This window comes from Dromiciops gliroides, chromosome 2 (genome assembly GCF_019393635.1).
Source record: "Dromiciops gliroides isolate mDroGli1 chromosome 2, mDroGli1.pri, whole genome shotgun sequence".
Classification (NCBI taxonomy): domain Eukaryota; kingdom Metazoa; phylum Chordata; class Mammalia; order Microbiotheria; family Microbiotheriidae; genus Dromiciops; species Dromiciops gliroides.
In genome coordinates, this window is record NC_057862.1 from 95342210 (window position 1) to 95368667 (window position 26458).

The 26458-nt window shown below is 35.0% G+C and overlaps 1 protein-coding gene across 1 annotated transcript in view; it reads right to left on the bottom strand.

The window, feature by feature from the left end:
• Nucleotides 1-18985: 18985 nt before the first annotated feature.
• Nucleotides 18986-26458, bottom strand: part of CCDC172 (coiled-coil domain containing 172) — a 52133-nt gene continuing 44660 nt past the window's right edge. The window contains exons 7-8 of the mRNA XM_043981259.1: nucleotides 22837-22924; nucleotides 18986-19021 (exon numbers count right to left, since the gene is read on the bottom strand). Coding sequence (XP_043837194.1) covers nucleotides 18986-19021; nucleotides 22837-22924 — 124 coding nt within the window. The remainder of the gene's footprint in view (nucleotides 19022-22836; nucleotides 22925-26458) is intronic.

The following is a 26458-nucleotide window of genomic DNA, read 5'->3' on the forward strand; positions in this document are numbered from 1 at the left end:
GGTGCCTATACATCTCCTACCACCCTCTGGACCTCACATCTCTCACTCTCTGGACCAGGCCTTCCCCATTTTCCCCCTTCTCCCCTACTTTGATTTCTTCAACCCTGCTCAGCTTGAAGCCGTGACAGAAGAAGAATCTTCACCCCTTTTCCTTATATGGAGAGAAGTGGAGAATGTTATGGGCCCAGGGTACCTGAGAAGTTTTCTGGGGTAAGTCAAAGAGCCTTCTATTTGAAAAACTAAACCAAAGGATAGACACAGTTAAAGAGGTAAGTAGCACTGGATCAGGACTGACTTAGCTCCAGTCTCCCCCAACCCTTGGAGAGATGAGATAAGGTGTGGCTTCTCTCTTTGTGGCATGAGGGGGAGAGAGATGGCTTGAGAGATCCAGAGTCACCCCTCACCCAACTTCCCCAGCTACCATCAGTGGGGGATGGTCCTCCCCAAATAAGGGAACTTTCCACAGTCAGATGATCACCACATCAGACCACCATCGGTCTTCTTTAAAAGTATTTGCCTGTCTCCTGCTCAGGGAGACAGGTATCTCAGAGAGCCACGCCTGTGTACCATGCCTTCTCCTCATGAGAAGAAGTCCAAGGACTTCTCTCTTGGTTTCCTTTCCCTAGCACCTAAATGAACTATTATTTTACTATAAATGAATGAATGAATGAATAAATAAAGTGGAGACTTGTTAATGTAAGCCTCAAACATAAACACTAAAATTAGATCTTCCATAATCAAAACTGAGAAATGGTAAATACCTTGACATAGGCTTTCCACTCTACTCCCCATACTTGTTCTTCCATCTAAGGCTGAAATATTTTCTCACTTATTCAAATACTACCCTATTTTTAAGCCCAGCTTAAGTCTTACTTTAAAAAGAAACAACTTCCCAAGACTATTCTTGCTTACATTAGGTGCCTGTACCATAGTTTCAGTATTTAATCAAGAATTACAGAATTTCAGTTGTAAGGGACCTCAGTAGTCCTCAAATCTAAATAGTAACTGACCATGAATTACCCTCTATAACATATCAAAAAATGTTCAACTGTCTTCTTCTTGAAGATCTCGAGAAAAGGAGAAAAAGTGAATTGAGTGTTGAACTTGGAGTCAAGAAGACTTGGGTTGAAATATAGCCTCTGATACATATTAGATTTTGATCCTGAGGATGCCACTTCTTTCTGACTCTGTTTTCTCATATATAAAATGATGGGGCTGAACTTGATGGCCTCTGAGGTTCCTGATTCTATGACAATCCTGCAAACAATGCTCTTAATGTGACCTAAGATTGCATCAGCTTTTGTGGCTGCCATGTAACATTATGGACTTAAATTGAACTTGTGGTCCATGGAAAAACCCAAACATTCTTCAAATGAAATGCTGGTTAGCCTTGTTTCCACCATCTTGTACTTGTTAAGTTTATTTCTTAAAATCAAGTGTAGCACTCTATTTGTCCCTATTAAATCTAATTTTATTTCATTTGGCCCAATGCCCTAGGCCAGTAACATCTTTTAGAATCCTGACTCTGGCTCCCAGTGTGTTAATTGGTTTTTTTCTCCCCTATCCCAAATTCTAAGATATAGAGGTCACTTGCCCCATAGTTACCTTCATTTCTCCTTCAAAAATCAGCTCCTCCTTGTTAGATGGAATTAGATACAGAGTAGTAGTTCCTCTTATTCCTTCTACTTTAAAAGGATGAAATTATCCTTAATGCAAGCCAAGAAATTATTAAATGTTCTACTTTTGGCACACAGAGAGCTTTGGCTGATGTTGAGATAATTGAAGTGCCTTTTCCCTACTATGCCACGTCTCCATGTCAGGTCTCTGTGCTATTTCCCAAATTTATCACCTATTTCCTTTTTCCCCCTACTGATGGTCTGTAATGTAGTCAGAGGAGAATATCACTTCTCTATCTGCCTGTGCTATCTTCACCTAAATGCTTCCCCCCCTCTGTTTCCCAAATTTCCTCACATGAGTCTATCATCTTAATATATATTATTCTTCCTTCTGTTCCTTACTCTTCCATTTTTATACCCTTTCAGAGCCATATTTCCAGTCATGAGTCCCATCCCACCAAGTCTTAGTGATATCTAGTATCTTAGTCCATAGTAGCATCTTGGGGACTTCAAGGAAGTTTTAAGTGAGATCAGTAGTGGCAAATCCATAGGGCCTTATCATGGCTCATTTTAACCCATACAAAGACAGTCACAGGGTCTAGGGTAAAGCACCCAGGGACCCAGGCATGAGTGAGTAAATGGGACAAGAGAGGACAGAGTTCAGAGCAAAAGATATATCTGGAACACAACAGAATCGCAGCTCCATTTGACTGAACTATTAATCATTTGGTACAATAATCTTTAGGCCTCTGTTGAGGGATGAAGGAAAGGGAATAGGGATGCTTAGATTTGGCATAAGCAAATTCCACTAACTCTTGTCAATCCTCTAAGTCAGTGAATGTGTAGCTCCTTCCAACTTGAATAGAGGGACCCCCAGATAATACTACTCCAGATTCAAGGTACTCAGTGAGTTTGTTGCCGCTCAAAATTCATAACTCATTAGCACTCACTCATAGAAACAATCTGTCCCACTAGAGAAAGATTCTATCACTACTATGTCTTGCCTCTGTCCATTTTGTATTTGATTCATCATTCATTTTTCCTCCATCTGCTACAACTCCATAACAAGTTGTTTTGTTTTTCTTTCCTTTTTTTTTTTTAGTGAGGCAATTGGGGTTAAGTGACTTGCCCAGGGTCACACAGCTAGTAAGTGTTAAGTGTCTGAGGCCGGATTTGAACTCAGGTACTCCTGACTCCAAGGCCAGTGCTCTATCCACTGCACCATCTAGCTGCCCCCCTTTCCTTTTTACTTACCAAAATTCTCTTCTTCTTAATCATTCTTCAGGTTCAAATATTTCCATACAGGTATATTATCTTTTTAGTTTTGGTTGTTTGTTTTATTTGGAGGCAATTGGGGTTAAGTGACTTGCCACAGGACCACACAGCTAATAAATGACTGAGGATAGATTTGACCTTAGGTCCTCCTGAATCCAGGACCAGTGCTCTATCCAACTGTCCCACCCAGCTGCCCCAGTATATTATCTTTTCAAAACACAGTATTAATGCCCAACCCCTTCCAATAGATCTATTTGTATTGAAGAAAGCACCTACTTCCATTGCTATATTCAAATCATGAATTCTATTCCATTCCAATTTAAGCAGTTAGGTGGCACAATGGATAGATGGCCAGGAATCAAGAAGACCTGAGTTCAAATCCAACCTCAGACACTTAGTAGCTATGTAATCCCGGGCAAGTCACTTAACCTTGTTTACCTCAGTTTCCTCATGTATAAAATAAACTGAAGAAGGTAACAGCAAACCACTCTAGTTTCTTTGCCAAGAAAAGCCCAAAGGGATCATGAAGAGTCAGACATGATTGAACAATAACAAGAAGCATGAGATCATATGTACTTCCATGAATTTAAAATATCAAGGTCACTTTTTTATCATATAATAAGATATAGACTTATGATGTAACATATATTCTTCCTAACCTTCTAATACATCTTATGCTTCTTTTGTTTTCCCTATAATACATTGTCCAGTGACATGTACCTAGCTGGAGTTTAATAAATACCTGTTTAATTGAAATACATTATTATAAGAACATCTAATAGTTCTATGGAAATTGTACATGAGCAAGTTCACTTAAGATTATTAAAAGGTGTACTTATGGAGAGTGGTGAGTCAGTAGATGGCTTTCTGCCAATTAAATTAATGCTTTTAGAGGTTTGTAATCTTAAAAGAAACCTTGCATAACATGCCATAGCTTTGACACTTCTCCTACATTTTAAAATGAAAATAGGTTAAATAAATTTGAACCCATAATGCAAGAGGCAGGACTTTTAGTTTTGCGTGGGTGGAAGTTTTTACCCGACTAACAAGGGTCAATGGCTCCTTGAAAGTTTAACATTTTTCAGGGATGCTTCCAAATGAAGTCTTTGCCAAAAGAGAGAAGGTTCAACGAGACTATGATCACACAAGTTTGAATTTCAATCATTAGGTAAATTGTGGCTTCCTCTAATCCTAGCCAGGTGGGCAAGCTACTGTTACTGAAAATAAAAAGAAGAAACAGAGGCAGAGAGACAAGGGGAGAAGAGATGGGTAGATTAATAAAATACATAAACTAAGTGTAGAAAGACAACAATGGGAAAATATATAACAGGAAAAATGACTGTAGACAACAAGTAACGTTGATGCAAAGAACTGACTCAGAAGAACTGTTCATGAAGAGCTACATTAACCTCTGTCTTCTTGAAATTTGATAAATTTTTGTAATGAAGCCTGCCTTCATGACGACTCAGGGGATTGTTCCACTATAATCATGAAGAAATAAGGTCAAATCTCACTAAAATAGACACCACTAAATTTGCAAGAACTTGTAGTAATACAACCTTTTCTGGGCAAAGTTTAGAATTCAGTCTGATTCCCAATTAAAAACCGTTCTACCTCTAAGTTGCCTTCCTAAGATGGAAATACTTTCACCTCTGAGGCTTTCCATACTACTGTTTTCCTAACTTTATTTAACATTGCCTTTTTAAATTTAGAAAAAACTTGTATCCCTATTCATTTCATTTTGTTTTAATCTATGGAAATAGTTTTCTTGGTTTATATTTAAAAATAAAAATAAGAATGTATTAATTTTACAACATACAAACATATTAAGAATTAAATTCAATGTATATCTATTTATTCATTCATCAATCAATCCATCTATCTATCTATTTGTTTGTTTATTATATTTATTATTTTTTTTGCAGGGCAATGAGGGTTAAGTGACTTGCCCAGGGTCACATAGCTAGTAAGTGTCAAGTGTCTGAGGCCGGATTTGAACTCAGGTCCTCCTGAATGCAGGACTGGTGCTTTATCCACTGTGCCACCTAGCTGTCCCCAATGTATATCTATTTATAAACATTCTTTAGATGTTTATTTTAGTAATTTATAAAACACTAACCACTATAATATTATCAAGGTGATTTTTTGGGCATAAATATTATTTGGAATTTTTTTCAGCCTTGTTCCCCTTCTAGCTGTATCCCTAACTTCTGCAATTCAAAACCATGGGTCTATGACATATTCATCCTGAAACTTCCTTCAGTGCCTGGGACTTCCTGAGCCTCCAATATCCCTGAAGCTTTCTTACCCCATAATATACCTCCACAAGGCTTACCAATTTCTCCCATTGGTGAACTCATCCTGGATATTCCATTTTGTAGAATAATCCATGTAGCCCAACATCCATTCCCCTTCCAGCTCTGCAAGCTAACTTTCAGACTTCAAAACTATGCTTTTGCTATTGTCTCATCATGTTGCTTCCCTTGGCACCTGGTGTCTCATATCCCTAGAACATTCCTGGAGCTTTCTCACCTAGAATATCCCTCTATCAGACCTATTTCCTTTTTCTCATTGGTTAATTCTTCCTAGTGTGTCCATTGTATAGAAAGGCCCAGGCTGCCCAGCCTTTATTTCCCTCCCCCAGCCTTCCACTGACTTCTAGACTTAAAAACCTGTCAATCCCCAACCCCCACCCTGCACCATTTCATCTCCCTTTTGCGTGTTGCCTTCCACCATTAGAATGTAAGCTTTTGAGGTCAGCGACTGTTTGGGGTTTTACTTGCATTTGTATCTCCACCATTTAACACAGTAATTGGCACATACTAGGTACTTAATAAATGTTCATTTTCTTCTACCTTCTAATAATTATGATTGGCATTTTTGTCTTTATAACATCCAAAGCAGAAACCCTGTTTCACACAAATAAGATGTTTACAAATAGTAATGTTAATGTTCTATCACTTTGATAAACTCTAGAACTCTATCCACCTGAAGATAAAATATAATAAAATTTAAGGTTTTCATGCTTCTTTCACCAGACTATGACAAGACAAATATATTAACTCTATTTGTTTAAATGGGATAAGACCAAATGAGTCACATTTACATGTGACAAATGGGTTCGATATCCATTAATATTTTTTAAAGGTTAGGAATTTGAAATAAAGTGAGAATCAATTTTGAAGGCTGGTTAAATTATTAATAAGTAGGTATTACATATACTTCATTTTGAAGAGAGGCTTCTAATTGTTCAGCACCAATTATTATTTTGTAAATTTATTATCATAGCTTTGACTTTTTATTTTTGCAATCACTTTGTTTTTCTGGAAAAGACAGTGAATTTAAGGACCATACAATGACTTGTGTAGAATAATCATTTTTAAAAATATTCATCAAATGCATAAGTTTCAGGGGAAATTTTTAAAAATTAAATTGGGGGCAGCTAGGTGGCGCAGCAGAAAAAGTACCAGCTCTGGATTCAGGAAGACCTGAGTTCAAATCCAGCCTCAGACACTTGCCACTTACTAGCTTGTGTGACCCTAGACAAGTCACTAAACCCTCATTTCCCTGCCCCCCCCAAATAAAAAAGCAAAAGAAAGAAAAAGAAAAGAAAAAAGAAAAATTAAATTGATTCATTTTTATTATTATCACTGAGGAAAATGCCATTTCTTCTTTTAGCTCAAATACCCTTCAAAATACCTTGGAACAAGACTGTCAGTGTGTTTCTCAAAAGTACCCTATGCTTTGACCCAAAATGAACATATACATTTTCAGAAAGTGTTTCTTTAAAACAACAATAAAAACAGTTGATTACTCTTGTAAAACTAAAAACTCTATATAAGTCCTCATTCATTTTTTGAAGTTGAGAATAACATTTAGGACATAATGGGCAAAACATAAGTGTTTCAGAGGGCAGCTAGGTGGCGCAGTGGATAAAGCACCAGTCCATCCTCAGATACTTGACACTAGCTGTGTGACCTTGGGTAAGTCACTTAACCCTCATTGCCCTGCAGAAAAAAAAAAAAAAAGGTTTCACAAACACCATCAGTAGGCTTCTGAAGGTCTTCAGCTTCTAAGATTTTGTGATTAATTCAGGCTTTTATGAAAAAAAAATCAATTGTAGGTTTTTCCTGATTGCCAAAAATATTGACTTATTCTTCCCATGATTCGTATTTGAACACAGGCTATTACATACAAACTGTTGTCATTTCCAGAGCTATTAAGAAGTTTTTACAACCTAAACATTCTACGCAGAAAAACATCATCAGAAAGAAATTCTTAGGGGATATGGGTGTTGATGAGGAAGGCACAGCTCAATTTCTCTGCAAGAAGCAAACTTAAGAACCAGTTTACTCTGGCAACTCTATCCAAATAATTCTGAAATTATGAAGTTAATTTTGATTTATATTTTCAGAGTTCTTGGTCCTCTACAGCACTTGATCATTTCATTTGGACAAGTCAAATAAACATATTTTGCTGATTGATTGAGGAGGGGGAGAAAACATAATTTTTTAAAGTTCTGTTTATCTAGGCTTTAAGTCTGAATTTCTTCACCCTATTCCTTGACCATCATTAGGAAGAAAACACTTTGCCTTTGGATACTTTGTCGTTAAACATGAGAGAGAAAGAGAGAGAGAGAGAGAGAGAGAGAGAAACTAAAGTGAATCTGTGAGTTGCCTAGTATAGTCACCATTTAGAACTTGCCAGAGATATAGTTTCTGAGCTATCCCTAACAGAAAAAAGTCCTTCTGTTACTCAGTTTTCTTATGTGTAAAAGAAAATACTGATGAAACTCAACAAGACCTTTTAAGGTAAACACAGATAGTAAAATCCTGGTTGTTCTATAGGGAACTGGATGAAACTTCATAGGATCACAGTATAGATGCGGTATTACAATAAAAGCAAAACTTCACAACAGTGTTCCTCAGGCTTTCTGTTTTCTCAATATAGGAGGTTAATATACATTTTTAAAGCTCCAGGTGCAGCTCTATAAAAAGCAGTAGATAATCTACAATGCCAAGTTTGGTTACTTGAATACATCCTTCTACAATTTTCTTTAACTTTCTTGTTTAATTTTGCACAAGAGAAGTCCAGCAGATGGCACTAAAGCATTTTTTATAAATCGTTTGCTGAAGAAAAACAGAATTGCTTGTATTTTGTATTTTGAAAAGCAAAAAGAAATAAATCATAGTCAGAAGCAAACTCCTTTCAATTTTTTTCTATTACAAGGTGAGGAAATGCTTTTAAGGTACTCTGATGCATATTTATGGCTTGTTAGCTTATTATTCTTACTGCCTATTCAAACAACTGGTTGAAAGTAACCATTCAAAACTATTACCTGCCAATAAGGACTATGAAAAAAGATTGTTGTAAGTGGCCATTAAGTGCCCCCAAACTTCGCTGGCCCAGTGGATAGACCAATGGGCCAGGAGTCAGGAAGACCTGAGTTTAAATATGACCTCAGATACTTAACAACTGTGTAACCCTGAGCAAGTCATTTAACCTTGTTTGCCTCAGTTTCCAGATCTGCAAAATGAGTTGGAGAAGGAAAAGGCAAAGCACACCACTATTTCTGCCAAGGGAACCCCAAAAGGGGTCACAAAGAGTTGGACACAACTGATAATGACTGAACAACAACAAACTTCTTAAATACTTACAAGCTTCTTACATCTGCTTATGGGATGATTATTTGCTTCTAATTTCTTTTTGATGTTTTTACTAGAGACTGTGCAGAAGTAGCTTCTGAAATAAGTGTTATTACTATTTACTAGGCTGCTATGTGATATAGTGTATAGAGCGCTGGACTTGGAGTCAGAAGACTTGAGTGTGAATTCTACCCAAGGCACTAGTTGTGTTGACTCGGGGCAAGTCTTTTAACTACTACCTGCCTCAGTTTCCTCAGCTGTAAAAAAAGGGATAATAACCTCCCAGGGTTGTTGTGTGGATTAAATGAGATGACAAATGTAAGGAGCTTTGTCACCCTTAGAGTGTTACACAAATGCGAGAAGTAATTGTTGTTGTTGTTAATTATTATTGGTAATAAGCTACCATTTTCATCTTAGAATAAAATGAGATAACATAGTAGAGCAATAGAGTGAAAAATATTGTCCCCATTACTTCACATTCACAATTAATATGGTACACTAAAAATCAATTAACTAATTATACAGAAACCCCCTTTCTGTTTTAAATCTAGATGAAAGCCATCTGTGGTTCATATTCCAGCCTGAGTACAGTGTAGAGAACACAATTGAATCTATACTTGATGACTTAGGTTTTTGAGATTCTTTTGTGATGCTGAATATCATTAACTTTTGGGAAAGATTGCACATAGTCTTTAAAAGTCAATTAGCCCAAATGAATACTGACAAAAAACAAAACAAATTTTTTTTTTTTTGTAAAATGTGGTAGTTGTTATTTCAGTAGTGATTGATTTTTCTCTTACAGGTAGGGTAGAGGTGATGGATAAAGAACTAGAATGGAAAGCAGGAGTCTGATTACTCACCTTGGGATCTTGGTCATTATCTTTTTTTATCATAAAAGTATTTTATTATTTTCCAGTTACATGTAGATTGTTTTCAACATTTGTTTTTATAAGATTTCTAGTTCCAAATTTTTCTGCCTCCATTCCTTTCCTCCTACCTCCCCAAGACAGCAAGCAATCTGACATAGGTTATATGTGTACAATCACATTAAATATATTTCTGCATTAGTCATGTTGTGAAAGAAAAATTAGAACAAAAGGGAAAAACCTCAAAAAACAAAAAAATAAAAAAAATAAAAAAGTAGAAACAGTATTGTTGAATCTGTATCTGGATTCCATCAGTTGACGTGTCTGGGCAAACATTAAACTGACAAGACGAACCAAATTTGCTGTCTATAAAGCATGCCTCCTGAGTACTTTACTGTATGGCAGCGAAACATGGACTACGAATACTAGACAAGAGAAGAAGCTTAACAGCTTCCACATGTGCTGCCTTCGGTGCATCCTTGGCATATCTTGGTCAGATAGGATCACCAACACACAAGTGCTCCAACGCACACAACTTCCGAGCATCTACACACTACTGAAACAAAGACGGCTGCGCTGGCTCGGTCATGTGCACTGCATGCAAGATGGGCGCATTCCTAAAGACCTACTCTATGGCGAGTTAGCCTCAGGCCAAAGACCTGCTGGACGCCCCCATCTTCACTACAGAGATGTATGCAAGTGAGACTTGAGGGCTCTGGGAATAGACACCAGCAGCTGGGAGGAGATGGCAAAGGACCTCGCCTGATGGAGTTCAGTACTCAGGAGCAGCTTGTGTGCAGCTGAGATGGGCCTCCAAGCTTGGGAGGAAGAAAAATGAATGAGACACAGGAACTGATGGGCAACAGAGAGCGCAGATTTCTGATGTCCTTGTTGTGGCAGGAGCTGCGGCTCCTGTATTGGACTGCACAACCACAATGTGGCCTGGGGCTCTTCAAGGCGCTGATCCATGGTCGTCCGTGACTGGTGGAAGCCTACTATCTAGATTCCACAGTACTTTTTCCTGAATTTGGAGAGCATTTTCCATAATGAGTCCTTTGGAATTATCTTGGATCATTGTATTCCTGAGAAGAGCTAAGTCTATCACAGTTGATCATCACACAATGTTGATACTGTGTACAATGTTCTCCTGGTTCAGATCATTTCACTCAGCAACAGTTCAAATCGCCCCCAGGTTTCTCTGAAATCTGCCTGATCATCATTTCTTACAGCACAATAATATTCCATTACATTCATATACCACAACTTGTTCAACCATTCCCCAATTGATGGGTATCCCTTCAATTTCTAATTCTTTGCTGCCACAAAAGAGCAGCTACAAATATTTTTGTACACTTGGGTCCTTTTCCTTTTTTTATGATCTTTTTGGGATAAAGACCTAATAGTGGTATTGCTGGGTCAAAGGGTATACCCAGACCCATAGCCCTCTGGGCATAGTTCCAAATTGCTCTTCAGAATAGTTGGATCAGTTCACAACTCCACCAACAATGCATTAGTGTTCCAATTTTTCCACAGCTTCTCCAACATTTATTATTTTCTCTTTTTGTCATATTAGCCAACCTGATAGGTGTGAGGTAGTACTTCAGAGTTGTTTTAATTCGCATTTCTCTAATCAAAGGTGATTTAGACCTTTCTTTCATATGACAATAGACAGCTTTGATTTCTTCATCTGAAAACTGCCTGTTCAAATCCTTTGACCATTTCTCAATGGAAGAATGACTTGCATTCTTAAGAATATAATCCATTTTGCAATTCATAATATTCTCTATCTCTTTTTTGGTCATAAATTGCTCTTCTCTCCATAGATCTGAGAGGTAAACTATTCCATCCTTTCCTAATTTACCTCTGGTATCACCCTGTATATCTAAATCATGTACCCATTTTGATGTTATTTTGGTGCATGGTGTAAAATGTTGGTCTATGCCTAGTTTCTTCCATATTACCTTCCAGATTAACTAGCAGATTTTGTTAAATAATGAGTCTTTATCCCAGAAACTGGAGTCTTTGGGTTTATCAAACAGTAGATTACTACAGTCATCTATTACTGTTTCTCCCATGCCTAACAAATTCCATTGATTTACCACTCATTTCTTATCCAATACCAAATAGTTTTGATGTTGGTCACTATCTTTCAATCATTATCAGTTTCTCACATTAAGAACTAAGATCAAATCTATATTGTTCTTGCCAAATAACTTTGGAACGGCAATGAGAAAAATCTATCAATTTTATTTAATGAATGGGGTGTTCTAAAGGTATAAATTCAGTATTCAAGTATTTTATAAATATTTAGATATAGGGCTAGTACTTTACACATGGTTGGTGTTTAATAAATGTTGAATTCTATTCCTGAATTGGATATATTTTTGTATTAGACCAGAGATTTCATCGGAGTAAGGAGTTCCTGGTAAGAACTTTCTTTACCAATGCAAATCAACACCTTCTCTACAAATTACAGAATTTTCTGAGGGATTGAGAGGTTAAGTGTTTTGACAGTATCACACAGTCAGTATGTATCACCAGCAGAATTTGAAATAAAATCTCCCTGATTCATAGGCTAAGTGTCAATCCATTACACCCTACTGACTCTTATACTAATGCACAAGATAAATGCTATAATTTTATAACCTAAATATATGCCTAACTAATAATCAATTTAACCATGATTTTATTTACTCCATGTTTATGGTGAGTGGGAAAACATCTGCTTTTTCCATGTGTCCCCAAAGCTTAGTATAGAGACAAGCCTGTAATAAACATGTAATATATACTGATTCTTGACTTCAGGGATTTTCTCTGTCCCAATACTTGGAAAGCTCTATCTTATTTCTGACTGTTGACCTCCCCAGCTTCCTTTAAGTCACAACTAAAATTCCATCTTTTAATGGAGGCCTTCCACAATTCCTCTTAATTTCAATCTCTTCCATTTGTTAGTTATTTTGTATATATCTGACATACAGTTTGCTTTGTTATATATTTGTTTGTATTGGTTCCTCTGTTGGATTGTAAACTCCTTGAGGGCGGGGAATGTCATTTGCCTCTTTTTGTATCTCTAGAGCTTAGCATAGTGCCTGGCACATTGCTGTTTTTCAGTTGTTTCAGTCATGTTCAACTCTCCATGACCCCATTCTGGGGATTTTCTTGGTAAAGATACTCTTCTGGTTTGCCATTTCCTTCTCTAGCTCATTTTACAGATGAGGAACTGAAGTAAACAGAGTTAAATAAATTGTACAGGGTCACCTCGCTATTGTCTGAGACTGGATTTGAACTCCTGAAGATAAATCTTCCTGATTCTAAGATCAGTGCTTTATCTACTGTGCCACCCAGGTGCCTGGCACATAGTGGGCATCTAATAAATGTTTATTGATTCAGTGACTGTTTTCTAATTTAGTTCCATCAATTAATATCAACTAAGATAAAATATAAAGTCAAAATGAAGATGCCAGTTTCAGGATGGTAAAAGGACTAGAGTCCGTACCATATGAATATTAAGTAAAGGAGCTAGGGATTTTTAGCCTAGAGAAAATTAGGTTTATGTACAGCAGACATACTTGTGATTTTCAAGTATCCAAAGGGCTGAATCACATGAAAAAGACACTAGATTTATTCTTCTTGTTCCCAGAAGGCAGAAATAGGGTCAAGAGGTTGCGTTTAGCTTAATGTTCTTAACAATTAGATCTGTCAAACAGGATCTGTAAAATGGGGATAATAGTATTTAGAAATCAATCAATCTATATCAATCTCTCTATCTATCTATCTATCTATCTCTCTATCTCTCTATATATCTATTTCTATATAAAGTACTTTGCAATTGTTTAGCAGTTATATCAATCTAAACAATAACACCAACAATAATAGGATGGAGTGAGTTTTCTGTTACAGGAAGTATTCAAGAAGAAAGTGGATGACCACATTCATAGAAGATATTATAGAAGTGATTTACCATAGGGATTGAAGCAGATGAATCCTGAGATCCCTCCTATTCTGAAAGATAATGATTTTCTTAATTGGTCAGGACTGCTAATCTAGTCCATAAATTCGTGAATGTATCTGGAACCTTCTGCTAGGGCATTCCCTACTATCTTATCCAGCTCCAATAAGCTATTTCTTTTCCCAAGGCTATGAGAACTGTCAGCAAAAATAAAAACTATACCATTTAAGAAGTACTTGAATTTGCAAACATTTCCCCCCAAGCAGCTACAAAGCAATATGCAGAGATATTCATTAATAATGATAGCTGTAGCTATTAAACACTGGTTAAGAGAACTTTTATTTTAACAAGATGCTATTTGTCAACTAAGCAAAAGACACATTTATTCTAATTGTTAAAATAACAATTAACTTTGAATACATAATATGATTTTTCTCAATTGTAAAAATGATAATTTTTTTCTTCCTGTATATACATTGTTGGTACTACTTATATCCCTTATTCATATTAATTTGATATTGTTACTTTTCATTTGGAAAGATATCTGAATTCTGGTGCTGTCTCCTCCATAAAGGTCTTTCAGAGATAAATTAGCTACATATCAAAAGCAGTTGTTTAAATAAGCATTCAATTCTGACAGCTTTGCTCTTGATATTCTTCATAGCAACAGCTGGGGAAAGCTCCTTACCATCAGGCATAGGCTTCCTTTGTCATGTTTTCTTTTCGTTCTCCAATCAAAATAAGCCTGCCCTTCTACTAACCAGGCTTTGCCCTGGAAAATCTAACTCCTGTATAATAACAGTTGTACTCCTGATAAAGAGACTGAAAAAAATCTCTAATTCACCTTTATGAGAAGGGAGAAAGTAATAGATTAATTATGTTTTCAGGACATGGGTCAATATAGCCTTATCAGTGCTATATGGCTGGTAAAATAAGTAGTGAAGGGTTTTTAAGTGGTACAGGTTGTCAAACAGGAAATCTCATTAGCTAACTGAATCAAAAACCATTTAACTTGAAAATATAAATGTTAAAAAGGCAGTACTACTATTAACCATACTTGCCTGCCCCCCAAACTTTCATAGATAAAATCATCTTTATGAATTCTCTTTTTCACTACCTATTTACAATAAGTAGGGGGGGGGGTTCCACTGTTGAGTCAAGATAAAAGAGGCAGAAAACTTTAAATCTTAATCCCTGCTTCAGGCTAATAGCAAAAAATATTTTTCATATTAAGTTCACCTCTGATGCAAGATTCCCTTGACAAAAACTCTTCAGAACTAAATTTTACAGATGAGAAAAGCTTTCTCTTTTGTATGTGTGTATGCACATGTAGGATACAAATTCAAGAAAAAGGAGACCTAGGTATAAATTGAAACTAAATATAACTGCTTCAAGAGTGTTGATATTTTTAGTATACTGGAACAATTCACATTTTAAATTTGTACTATAAACCAATACATGAATCATATGACACTTTATACCAATTAACCCAAGATAAAAATATTTTTGGATTAATTTCTAACCATGGCCCCAAAGAGCTACTGTTGTTTGCACTTGATTTAAGTGATTTATTCGAATGGTACCTATCTATGTAACAATGATTGGAATAAAACAGAAAAGGCCATTGTCCCATTTATATATATATATATATATATATATATATATATATATATATATATATATATATATAAATCATCTTGGAATATAGTGAGTTCTCCTTTAGTGGAAGTGTTCAAGCAAAGGGTGGGTGACCACATTCCTAGAGGATATTTTAGAGTTAATCTACCAATTAGATAGGGATTGAAGCAGATGACTCCTCAGATACCCTGTATTGTGAAAGTCAATGATTTTCTTGGTTTGTCATTATTGCTGATCTAGTCCATAAATTCATGAATGTATGTGGATGCTTCTACTAGGGTATTTCCTCCTAACTCATCCAGCTCCATGGGTATTTCTTTTTCCTAAGGTTATGAGAATTTTATCCAAAAACAAAAGCTGTACCATTTAAGAAGTATCTGAATTGGCAAACATTCCCCCCAGCAGCTACAAAGCAATTTGCAGAAATATTGATTAATAATGACATTCCAAACAATGTGTACACATTTATATTCTATCATTCAACTTGGCCTGACAACAACCTTGTGAGTTAGGTGTCATTATCTCCATTTTGTAGATGAAGAAACTGATACTAAGAGAGTTTAAATGACTTGCATAGGATCACACAGTTAATGAGTGTCTGAAGTAGGATTCAAACTTGGGTCTTCCTGATTCAAATTCTGCCACCCTATTCATTATGCCAGCTGGCCTACCTGTTCAGATGACAATTTATCAGTTCTGATAAAACTAAGAAAGAAAGAGGACTATGCCAAAGAAAACAAAGTAATCCAAATTTTTTCTTAATCTCTACTTTAGATCAAGATTTCCTTTCTTGTTTCTTTTTTGTGTTTCTGAGCTTACTAGAAAAATAAGGAAGAAAATACTTTTTTAGTTCAGTAGTAATTGCCCTTCTTATTTCTTCTCTTCTCCATTTTACCTCCATCCTTTCACCTTTCAAAACAAATTCTATTTGCTGTTCATCTGTTTCCATCCATGTAAGTCTTCCCTTCATGCCTCATCAAGTGATGCTCTCAAACGAGTGAGACTGAGTTCGAAAAGATTATTCCAGTAGAATATAAACAAGAACATTCCTAGAAAGACCTGAAATCCAGTTCTAGTGAAGGACTATGGTCTATCATCCAAGGGTCAGCCTAGCTGAGCTTTGAGAGGTTCATCACCAGAGCACTGCACACCAAGGAATGATTTGGTAGGACAGGGAGAGGACCAGAAAGGCAGAAAACTCACAAAACTATCTACTAAATAACTGCTCTTCTGAAGAAACAGGTAGACAGAACACTGAATATGCTATTAAGTCAAGGGGATATGAGTTGAAAACCTACATTAGTCACTTAATAGCTATGACTCTGGGGTGGTTGACCTCTCTTTAGCCTCAGTTTCTTTACTTGAAAAATGGAATACTAGCGTCTACCTCATAGCATTGTGAAAAATCAAATAAATTATCATATTTAAAGTGCTTTGCAAACCTTAAAGTTTTCTATAAATGCTGCCATCATCATCAACTGGGAAAACATCCAGTAAGCTATGTATCTAGTCCAACATTATTCATTAGTTACTGGGGACTTGGAAAGTGTAAGGTGCTTCTGAGTAAGAATTTCATTAGCTTATGACAGACCTAAAGCCCTATTAGAAGGTCAATATTAGAGCCATCTTTGGTTTAAAGTATAGCATTGTAAATATAGTGTAAAAATACCTTTAACCAAATTAGTTCAAGCATAAGTTGTTACTAATTTAATCTTTTTTCCCTCATTTAAGACTCATTTCCATTGAAAATAAAATAAACTGAGATGAGCTTTTATGGGTAATTTCAGTGACTATTTTCTACTTAAAGTTGGCATTATAAATTCATAAATCTGACAACTGATTTAATCTGTCAGTGGTACTTTATATTGAGGCTGTTATATGATGTTAGTAAACTCTGATTTATATTGATTGTTATGTTTCCATTTGCTTTGGTGAACTTTTTGCTCATTTGATTACATTGATTCTAACAGCCCAAACCATTCTAATTGGTATGTCTAGTAGTGCTTTATAGTTCTACCATGAAACTGGTAAAATAATTATTCATTTGATGAGTTGTTAGAAAATTAATCTAAATCTCAAGATGTGTAATCAGGGGGCAGCTAGGTGGTGCAGTGGATAGAGCACCAGCCCTGGAGTCAGGAGTATCTGAGTTCAAATCTGACCTCAGACACTTGACACTTCCTAGCTGTGTGACCCTGGGCAAGTCACTTAACCCCAATTGCCTCACCAAAAAAAAAAAAAAAAAAGATGTGTAATCAGTCTTGAGCATTTTGAAATACTGATTTTAAATAATGGCAATGAAAATACTGACCCTCGGTTCTTTTCTTAGGTTCAATTAGCATGGTTCATCAGAATCCTCCAATTCAATTACTGAATATTTAGGCTAGATATGAGGGAGAGGACATGCACATACTTGATTTTAAAATATCTATACCAGTGTGTTTTATTTATGTGGTCACAAAGTGGTGTAGTGGTGCTAGACTTGGAGTCAGGAAGACATGCTTTTGCGTCCTGCCTTAGACACTTCCTAGCTGTGTGACCTTAGGCAAGTCACATATAAGGTCTTCCCTGATGGAGTTTCTACACCAGGAATTTCTTACATTAATAAAAGCATGAGCAAACTCAGACCAAAAGAAAATGTGCAAAAAAATAGCTTGATGAATATGGTGAATTAGGAATTATGACTAATCTCAATAATCATATTTAAATACCTGACAGTTTATTTTTGCAAGTCCAGTAGTATATGGTTAATCTAAATATAAAGATTTACAAGGACTAACATGAAATAAAAATGCCAGTTACTTCTAACATATACATATTGTTCATACTCTAAGACAATATAATTTATATCTGGTTCCTATACATCCAACAGCTATTTTGATCAATAATTCTTATTTTCCTATCCATGTGGAAAAATAACTTAAAAAGCATTTTTTAATTAAAGCTTACTATTAAACCACTTATACATTTCAATTTAATATATGAGATATTAGATTTGTCAATGTGTTATATCTAATGACAATTAAGAAATTCCCCCTTCAACAAGAAAGCAAAACATGGCTTGAAAATAGAATCATAATATGATCCTTTCCAAAAGTAAATTATGTATTCATCTAAACTGTTTTCCAGCAGGACATCTGATGCTTCTATCCATTTTCAGAAATCAATGAACAACCTTCCTTTATAGAAATGTAAGATGTAACCAAATATGATATTGGTTAAAAAAAGAGAGAAAGAGAGACCAAAATTTCACTGATGGCTAAAAGATATAACTGAAAGCTTATGGGTGATGCCATTCTACTCCACCAAATGAAAATCACTTAGTAAATTTCTCCCTTTTAAAATATTTTCAGTAACTACTAGATGTGAATTCTTGAGCTTACACATCTCCCCCAAGTAAACTGTATCCCTTTCTAACCAATAGGATTAAAAATAAAGAAAAATGTGCCAGTCAAAAAATGTTGGATGAAACACTGCTGCAGGCATGAGGTGTTCATTCACCATTATAGGAAGGGGGAAAAATTGGCTTTTGAAGCTCAGCAGCCTCAGAGGTGCTCTTTCAGTAGACATCTTTATTAGAGGAAGATTGAAATGAAAGTGTGCAACTTGCATGAAAATGGCAATGGTGAAACTTGGTCAATAACTAAAGCATTTTTCCCTATGTAGATTTCTGATGGATTCTAAGATCAGCTGTGATAAGGAATGGAAGGTATAGATTTATGTATACCGTAGAAAGCATAGAAATGACAAATCAACAGCTAGAGGGGAAGGGCCAAAGGACATCACATCTACCCCCAAACCCCTTATGTATTTCACCAATAGCCTCATAAATAACTATTAATAAATGCTTATTAACTTAAATTGTCTAGAAAACAATTCTTGGTATCACCAGCAATCTGGTTCAAAACTTTTGAAGAAGAATCTGCTATGATAGATATCATACATATCAGCATTAAATTATTTAATTTAGTGATGTGTAGTTCAATCCTTCATGAGTTATTGTTTTGCTTGAAGATTTTTCTGTGATAATGTCTAAAGAATAAAAATAATAGTAATTAAAATATAGAAGATTTTAAAATTGACTAGACATTATCTGTCAACTTCTAAATTCTGTATTTGTAGATTTTTTTGTATAAACACAAACCATGTCTTCTGTGGCTATTGAAATTGTTTTTTAAAAGAAAACAAATTATAGAAAATACACTTACAGAGGAAATATGAGTCAAAATAAATTTGTTAAAATTAATCAAAGCTGAGATATATAAAATTTCAAGGATGGCAAAAAATGTCATTCATTTCACATATGGCAAAAGTCAGAGGTTAAAAGCAATCCAAATTTGTTCCCACACAACCTGAAGATAAAGAGTTTTCAAAAATAGAATCTACAACTTTTTGATATAATAAAACAAAATCTTGTACTGAGTTTCAAGTTCGGATATCATAAAAGTATAATTTATGCCTATCAAAAACAAAAAGCTTTTAAGCATTATGATAGTTAAATGGTTTCAGCACATTAATCCTCTAATAACAGATCTTCAGTCAAAAAAATGTTGCAAGGTGAAATCTGAAGTTTAAAAAAATAGTTTTAAAAGTGTGCTCTCTTCTCTTGTAATGGTACCTTGATTTACACAGCACCTAAATTCCACAGAGCTCAAAACATTTCACGAATTGACTGTGCCCATAATTTTTTTTTTCTTGGTAGAAGCAGATCCAGATGTTTCAGTTAAATTTGCATCTGATAGAATTCAGATTCTTTCATAAGGTAAAAAAAAAGAACCTAACATATTGAGATCCCAATTTATTTGTCTATTTATGGGACCCCCAAAACTTATTTTAATCTCTAATATAAATGCATTTGAGGAGGAACATTCTAACAGTGGTGGGGTACATTAGGTAGAATACGGACCTCCCAAATTGCTCTTAGCTTCTGAAAAACATCATTAGTTAATCAGAAGAAAAGCTTCTGAGAATTTACAATGGGGTGGGGAGGTGGGGGAGAATTAGGTTCTTTCTTACTCTCTATGACAGGAATGACCAGTAGAGAATATTTTCTTTTCCAATACAGTTTTTTAGGGTTTATTCTACACTCCCTTGAACGTTTGAAATTTTACAGAGAAAAAGTCCACCTTTTTTTTTTTCATTTTGCCCTTTTATATATTACATGTAACTTGTAAAGATAATCCGTAGTAGCCCTAAATAATCTGGTTTGGTTTAAAAGAGAATAAATCTGAAAAACAAATGATATCCACTTAAAAATCTCATGCCAAAAAAAAACAAACACAGCTGATATTCACAAAGATTTTTTAGGTGGTGGCATTTCTAAATCATTTCAGTTGTGTCTGAGTCTCTGTGACCTCATTTGGGGTTTTCTTGGCAAGCATACTGAAGTGTCTTGCCCTTTTCTTCTCTAGCTGAGTTAAGTGACTTACCCAGGGTCACACAGCTAATAAGTATATAAAGTCTGATTTGAACTTAGTTCCTCCTGACCCCAGGGCTGGCACTCAATCCCTTGTGCCCACAAAGCCCTTAATAAGCATTATGTTATTTGATCCTCATAACAGTCCTATGAGGCAGGGACTACAAGTATTATTGTTCCTCTTTTAAATAATAATAATAACTATTATTTGCATATTGTCTATTCCGTGCTAGACTCTGTGTTAAGCACTTTACAATGATTATCTCACTTGATCTTCATAACAACCCTGGGAGGTAGGTACTATTATTATCACCTCCATTTTAAAGATGAGGAAACTGAGGCAGACAGACGTGAAATGATCCGACTCATAAGTTTTAAGAAACATCACTCAAATCCAAGTCTCTCCTGACTCTAAGTTTTATACTCTTTCCACTATATCATAACTCTCTTGGGCATTTCTATTAAATAAATGGTAGAAAGGTGAAAGTTATATAAAGGTAGAGACATTTTTATACCCTAGCAATGTGTGTAACTTACATATAGAAAGGACCTCATTACAAGGAAATCCCAGGGGAAGCTAGGTAGAGCAGTGGATAAAGCACGGGGCTTGGATTCAGGAGGACCTGAGTTCAAATCCATCCTCAGACACTTGACACTTACTAGCTGTGTGACCCTAGGTCACTTAACCCTCATTGCCTTGCAATCAATCAATCAATCAATCAGTAAGGAAATCCCAGTGAGTGGAGTCTAAAGACAGCATAGTAAGTTGTAATTGTGATAATAATAATAACAATTATTATTATTATTATTGTTGTTGTTATAGTACATCTTTGCATAGACTGATTAAATGCTTTCATCATAATTAACTCTATGATCAAGCAGTAAGTGTTTCGGGGGGAGGGCAATGAGGGTTAAGTGACTTGCCCAAGGTCACACAGCTAGTAAGTGTCAAGTATCTGAGATCAGATTTGAACTCAGGCCCCCTGGAATCCAGGGCTGGTGCTCTATCCACTTCACCACCTAGCTGCTCCTGCAGCAAGCATTTTAAAGGTATCTACTATGTGCTAGGAAGATACTGTGCTGAAGTAGAAAGTGTACATATTATTAGTCTCCATTTTTAAAGGAGGAATCTGAAGCTCAAAGACTTTGTACAAAGTCACAAACCTATTAAGGACTGAAGGTGGTATTTGAATCCAAGCTTTTGAAACCAAGATCTATTGTTTTTTCCATCACCCCATGATAGTTATAAAACCATTTAGAAATGTACTAGTTTCTCATTTCTCCCAAGATTTCCCATGTCTTCTCCATTATTTACTAGCTGTTCCTCAAATTTCACACTCCTTCTCCTGTCTCCATGCAATCCCACCAGCCATCCCTGAGCCTACAATCTGCTCCTTCCTCATTTCTGCCTTTCAGAATTTTTATCATCTTTCAAGGCTTGACTTAGCTGCTGCCTCATGAAGCTTCCCCTTTTTCTTCCCTCTGTTAGTCTTTGCACCCTCCCCATGTGATTTCATATTACATTGATCTGTGTACGTTTTCTACTCCCCACCCCATTGGGGAATGTAAAATTGATACTGGTTTTATTTTTGTTTCCTCTGAATCTGACAAAGCATATATGACATGTGTAATGGAAGTTTATTAAATTGAACTGAATAGAAAGAACGTATTCTGGTCCAAAATGAGACCTCCTTTTAAGGGTAACATGGCATCATAGGAGTTGGAACTAGAAGGGATTTAAGAGATCATCTAGTCTACATACCCCTAATTTTATACAACTCACTTGCTAATTAATCACATATTACCTTGTGAAAACTATGATGATGATTATGGTGGTGGTGGTGATTTAACTCTTGTGCTGGTATTTTGACTTTCTGGGCATTTCTGTTACTTATAGTCTTTTCTACCCAATTATAATGTAAACTCTTTGAGGGCAGGAATAACATGTTCATACTCTGCTATTTCTCCTTCCCCCTATATATAGCACAAATAATGATTGAGTGATCATAGATGATACAAGGGTGCATGATCAGTGGGTTTCAGGATTCATGTTTCAGACTCCTCAAAGTTTAAAAATAAGGAGAAATTCTCAGAAATACCATATTTTAAAATATCACTGTAGCATATGGAAAGTTGCATGTACAATATGATGTGCAGAGCTCATAAGAAAAAAAGTTATATTTACATACATTTATATCAAAAAATGCTCCTTAAATTAAAAAAAAACCCTCTTTGCTCTAACTCCTCTAATGTTTATTTTTTCAGACACTCAATTATCTCCTGTCTATAATTTCTTTTGTGGTATGATGATAAACCAGATTACGCTAAAGATATTTTAGCTTGAAACAGATGTGTGATATATCTATATACGATTATATGAATAGGTCAAATAACATTAAACATAAATTAAATCATTATTAGCATGTTTTACCAATTCCAAAAATTCTACTTCTGATTGGAGAGCTTCATAAACACTTTCCATGTCTTCTTCCTTATAAAATTCCAATTCTTTTTTAAGTCTGTTATAAAAGAAAAAAAACCATATCAGTATGGCACACTATACTCTGTTTTATATAACTATTTCCTAAATTGAGATAGATAGACTTGTAGTTCCTATAATCAGAATTGTGAAGTCAAGACTGGATGATTTGGAAAGAATATTAAGTGTTCAAAGCTCTGGAAGAAATATTTGATACTTCAATAAAATATCTCTCTTAAGAAAACAAAAAGTGAATAAATAATAGATGCTTAATAATCCTAGAACCATAAAGGAGGCAAGCATGGTTCAGCATACTGCAACTCAGTACTGAAGTGAATCAAGAGACCTGAAGTATGTTACTACTAAGAAGTCAGAATACATATATACACACGTACACATTAATATATATATATGTATATTCACACACATATACATATATACATGTACACATATGTATATATACATATCTATACATATACATATCTGTGTACATATATTTCATATTCACAAAGCACTTCCCTCATAATAATCCTGTAAAGATATACATATCCCCATTTTAATGATAAGTTAAATAAAGCTAAGAGATGAAATGAACTCTGTCACTGTCACAATGATGATGCCAACTGACATTTTTATGATGTTGGAAAAGTCACTTAATCTCTTTTAGTCTTTGTGTCTTCCTCTCTAAGGTGAATGGGCATAAGGCAACCTCTCCATCTCTTAATTTTTTTAAAGGTCCTTATCTGTTTTCAACCTCTATAACTCAACTTATAATTTCTGAAGACACTGCAGCATATCTGAAGATACACTTGTCAAATAATCACAGTTTAATTTGAATGAGATAAATTAATTTTAATCACATCTCTTTACCCTGATTAAAACTCTGTTCCAATCCTCCCTGATTCAAATATTATTTTCTTATTTTCTCTATACAAAAGCATTTGTTGTGTGTAACTTTAGCCCTGAAAAATAGTGACAAAGACGCATCGGGTTTACAACAGGGAAGGGAGAAAATTACCCTTCCATATCTGAAATGTGCTGTGTTCTCAACCTGAGGATCTCTTGAAAAATAAATAGAAATTCTGAAGTACAGCTTATAAGAAAAAGATATAAGAAGTTATTAATTTTGTGCAGCAGAAAGCAGCAATCAGGACTATGGGATATATTTTTAATGAATAAATGGCAAAACAAAATCAAAGGCAACTGAGCTTTACAAGCGTACTGACAGATTCAGAAGAGAATACAAAGTAAATGGATTTTTAATAATTTGTCAAAATGTAAGTTATAATATTTTTCTATTAAATAAAAATGTAAATATTTCTAATTTTAAGGTTTCAGTAGGAGAGTTATCCCAAATTAGGTCTAATTATTTACTTAATAGGTATTTTGTAAGATTTTTAAAAAATACAACTTTTTTAAAAGAGCCCAGAGACAAAGTTAATTTATGTGGTATAAAGTAAGCTTCAATTTCACTTAGATACTTTGATTCTGCTTCATTTTAATTTATTTTGAAATAAAATGGAACCAATCCTTCACTTCCTGTACCATTCTCCCTGAATACATTTTCTCATGAGTTCCTTCTTGTCCCTCATAATAGTAGTGTTGATGAAACCTCACCCCCAATTCTTTTTTAAAGTTGGCTAATAATAACAGAACAAGAGGACACCAAAATTAAGGAGGAGGATATTTAGAGCAAATTAAAGGAAATATTTTTTATACAGCATACAATCAAGCTATAAGATTTATTCTTACACTGAAAGGTCTGTTGTTAGATTTAAAAGAGGAAGCAATGATAATGTTATGAATATTAATAACATTTGCAGTGAGAGAAAGCAGTATAATGGTAAGCAAACCTCATGCTTCAGTGCATGGACTGATTGCCTGCAATAGTCACCTCCTCCCCTCATTTCACAATATTAAATGTAGTTACCTACTGTGTGGAAGGCACCATGGTGGACACTAAGTATAAAGATTTTTTTTAAACCAACCTACAGTTCTTGCAGAAAGTTTACAATCTAATACAGAGGAATTCTATCCTAACCTGGCAGATCTAACCTTCTGAATCAGCATCTAATGGCCAGTACCCTATGATACTTGGCCAACATTTGAAATTAATCTAGTAAATCCATGGCTTGTTTGTTGTTTTTTCCTGAATGATCATTCAAAATAGGATCAGCAACCTTCCTATGTCACAGGAAAGTTTCACTTTCAGTGAAGATACCTTCTCTTGAAATAAAGTTGAGCAAAATGACTATTCTTAAAATGAAAAGTTTAATCCTATCCAAGGTGCACAAACATTTTTTGAAAATTCTATGAAATACCAAATACAATTTTCACAGTTTTCTAAAAGCTGGGCAACATTATTTCAGAGTTTCAGGGACAGACTGGCAAAATCACTAACATTCATTACAGGCATAACTTTTGCAGTAATCTAATTGATTCTTCTATCAAATTTTCCCTTTGTACTTATTTAGAAGCTCAGTAATTACAGTATGTGCCAAGAATATTACACTCACAAAACGGGATGTCTGTTAGCTTAGAGGCTACACAATCAATGCTGTAAAGACGCCTCTGTTAGTGAATAAATGATGAACTTTTACCAGAAGGGATGCAGAGTCAACAGAAACATTCAACAAAATTCTGCAGGAAAGAATGGACCTGGAATTAGAGAAAAAACTTTACATCTTGCATATTTCAAAACAGGAAGAACTATCTCATTTAGATAAAATCATATGACCAAATTTTTGGAATTTTTTGGAAATAATAATAATTTGGAAAAGATTTTGTAGAAAACTGAAGTACTTTCTTGTTATATATGTGTATCTTTAATTTTATTTCCTCTAATGTCAAGATGAAAAGTGTAGTCATGATTTCCTAAAAGTAATTTAATAATCACCATTCCTCTTTTTAGATGAGAAAGGTCCATGTTAAAATACATATCTGAAAATAAATATCTACATACATTTTTTTTTGAGGGGCAGTGGGGGTTAAGTGACTTGCCCAGGGTCACACAGCTAGTAAGTGTCAAGTGTCTGAGGCTGGATTTGAACTCAGGTACTCCTGAATCCAGGGCCGGTGCTTTATCCACTGCACCACCTAGCCGCCCCTACATACATATTTTTTAAAAATATCTAAAGAGGTCCTGGAGAGTTTGAAAGTATTTGAGTATTATGTTAATTATATAATATCATATCATATTGTACTCTATTATTCTTCTTTTGTGTAAATCTAATGATTGTTCTAATGATTGTTTCTATATATTTTCAAAAAATAAGAAAGCAATAATATATCATATTATACAAATACATTGTCAATGTAAAGTATAGAAGGTGACAACCTATATTGGTAAAGTCCCCTCATCTTGAAGTTCCCTGTACCAGTAAAATTATAGGTTCTGTCTTTATCTCTATCCCACTGGAAAGAGCACAGTAAATTAAATTCCTTGATCATTGAAAATATGGTATTAATTAAAGCCCACTGTTTTCAAGTGTGGAAAACAAGTGGTCTCTCCTTCTTTTTAAAGCTCTTGCAGAATTTTGTCTAAACCTTTCCTTTGCCCTTATTAGTCTACCTT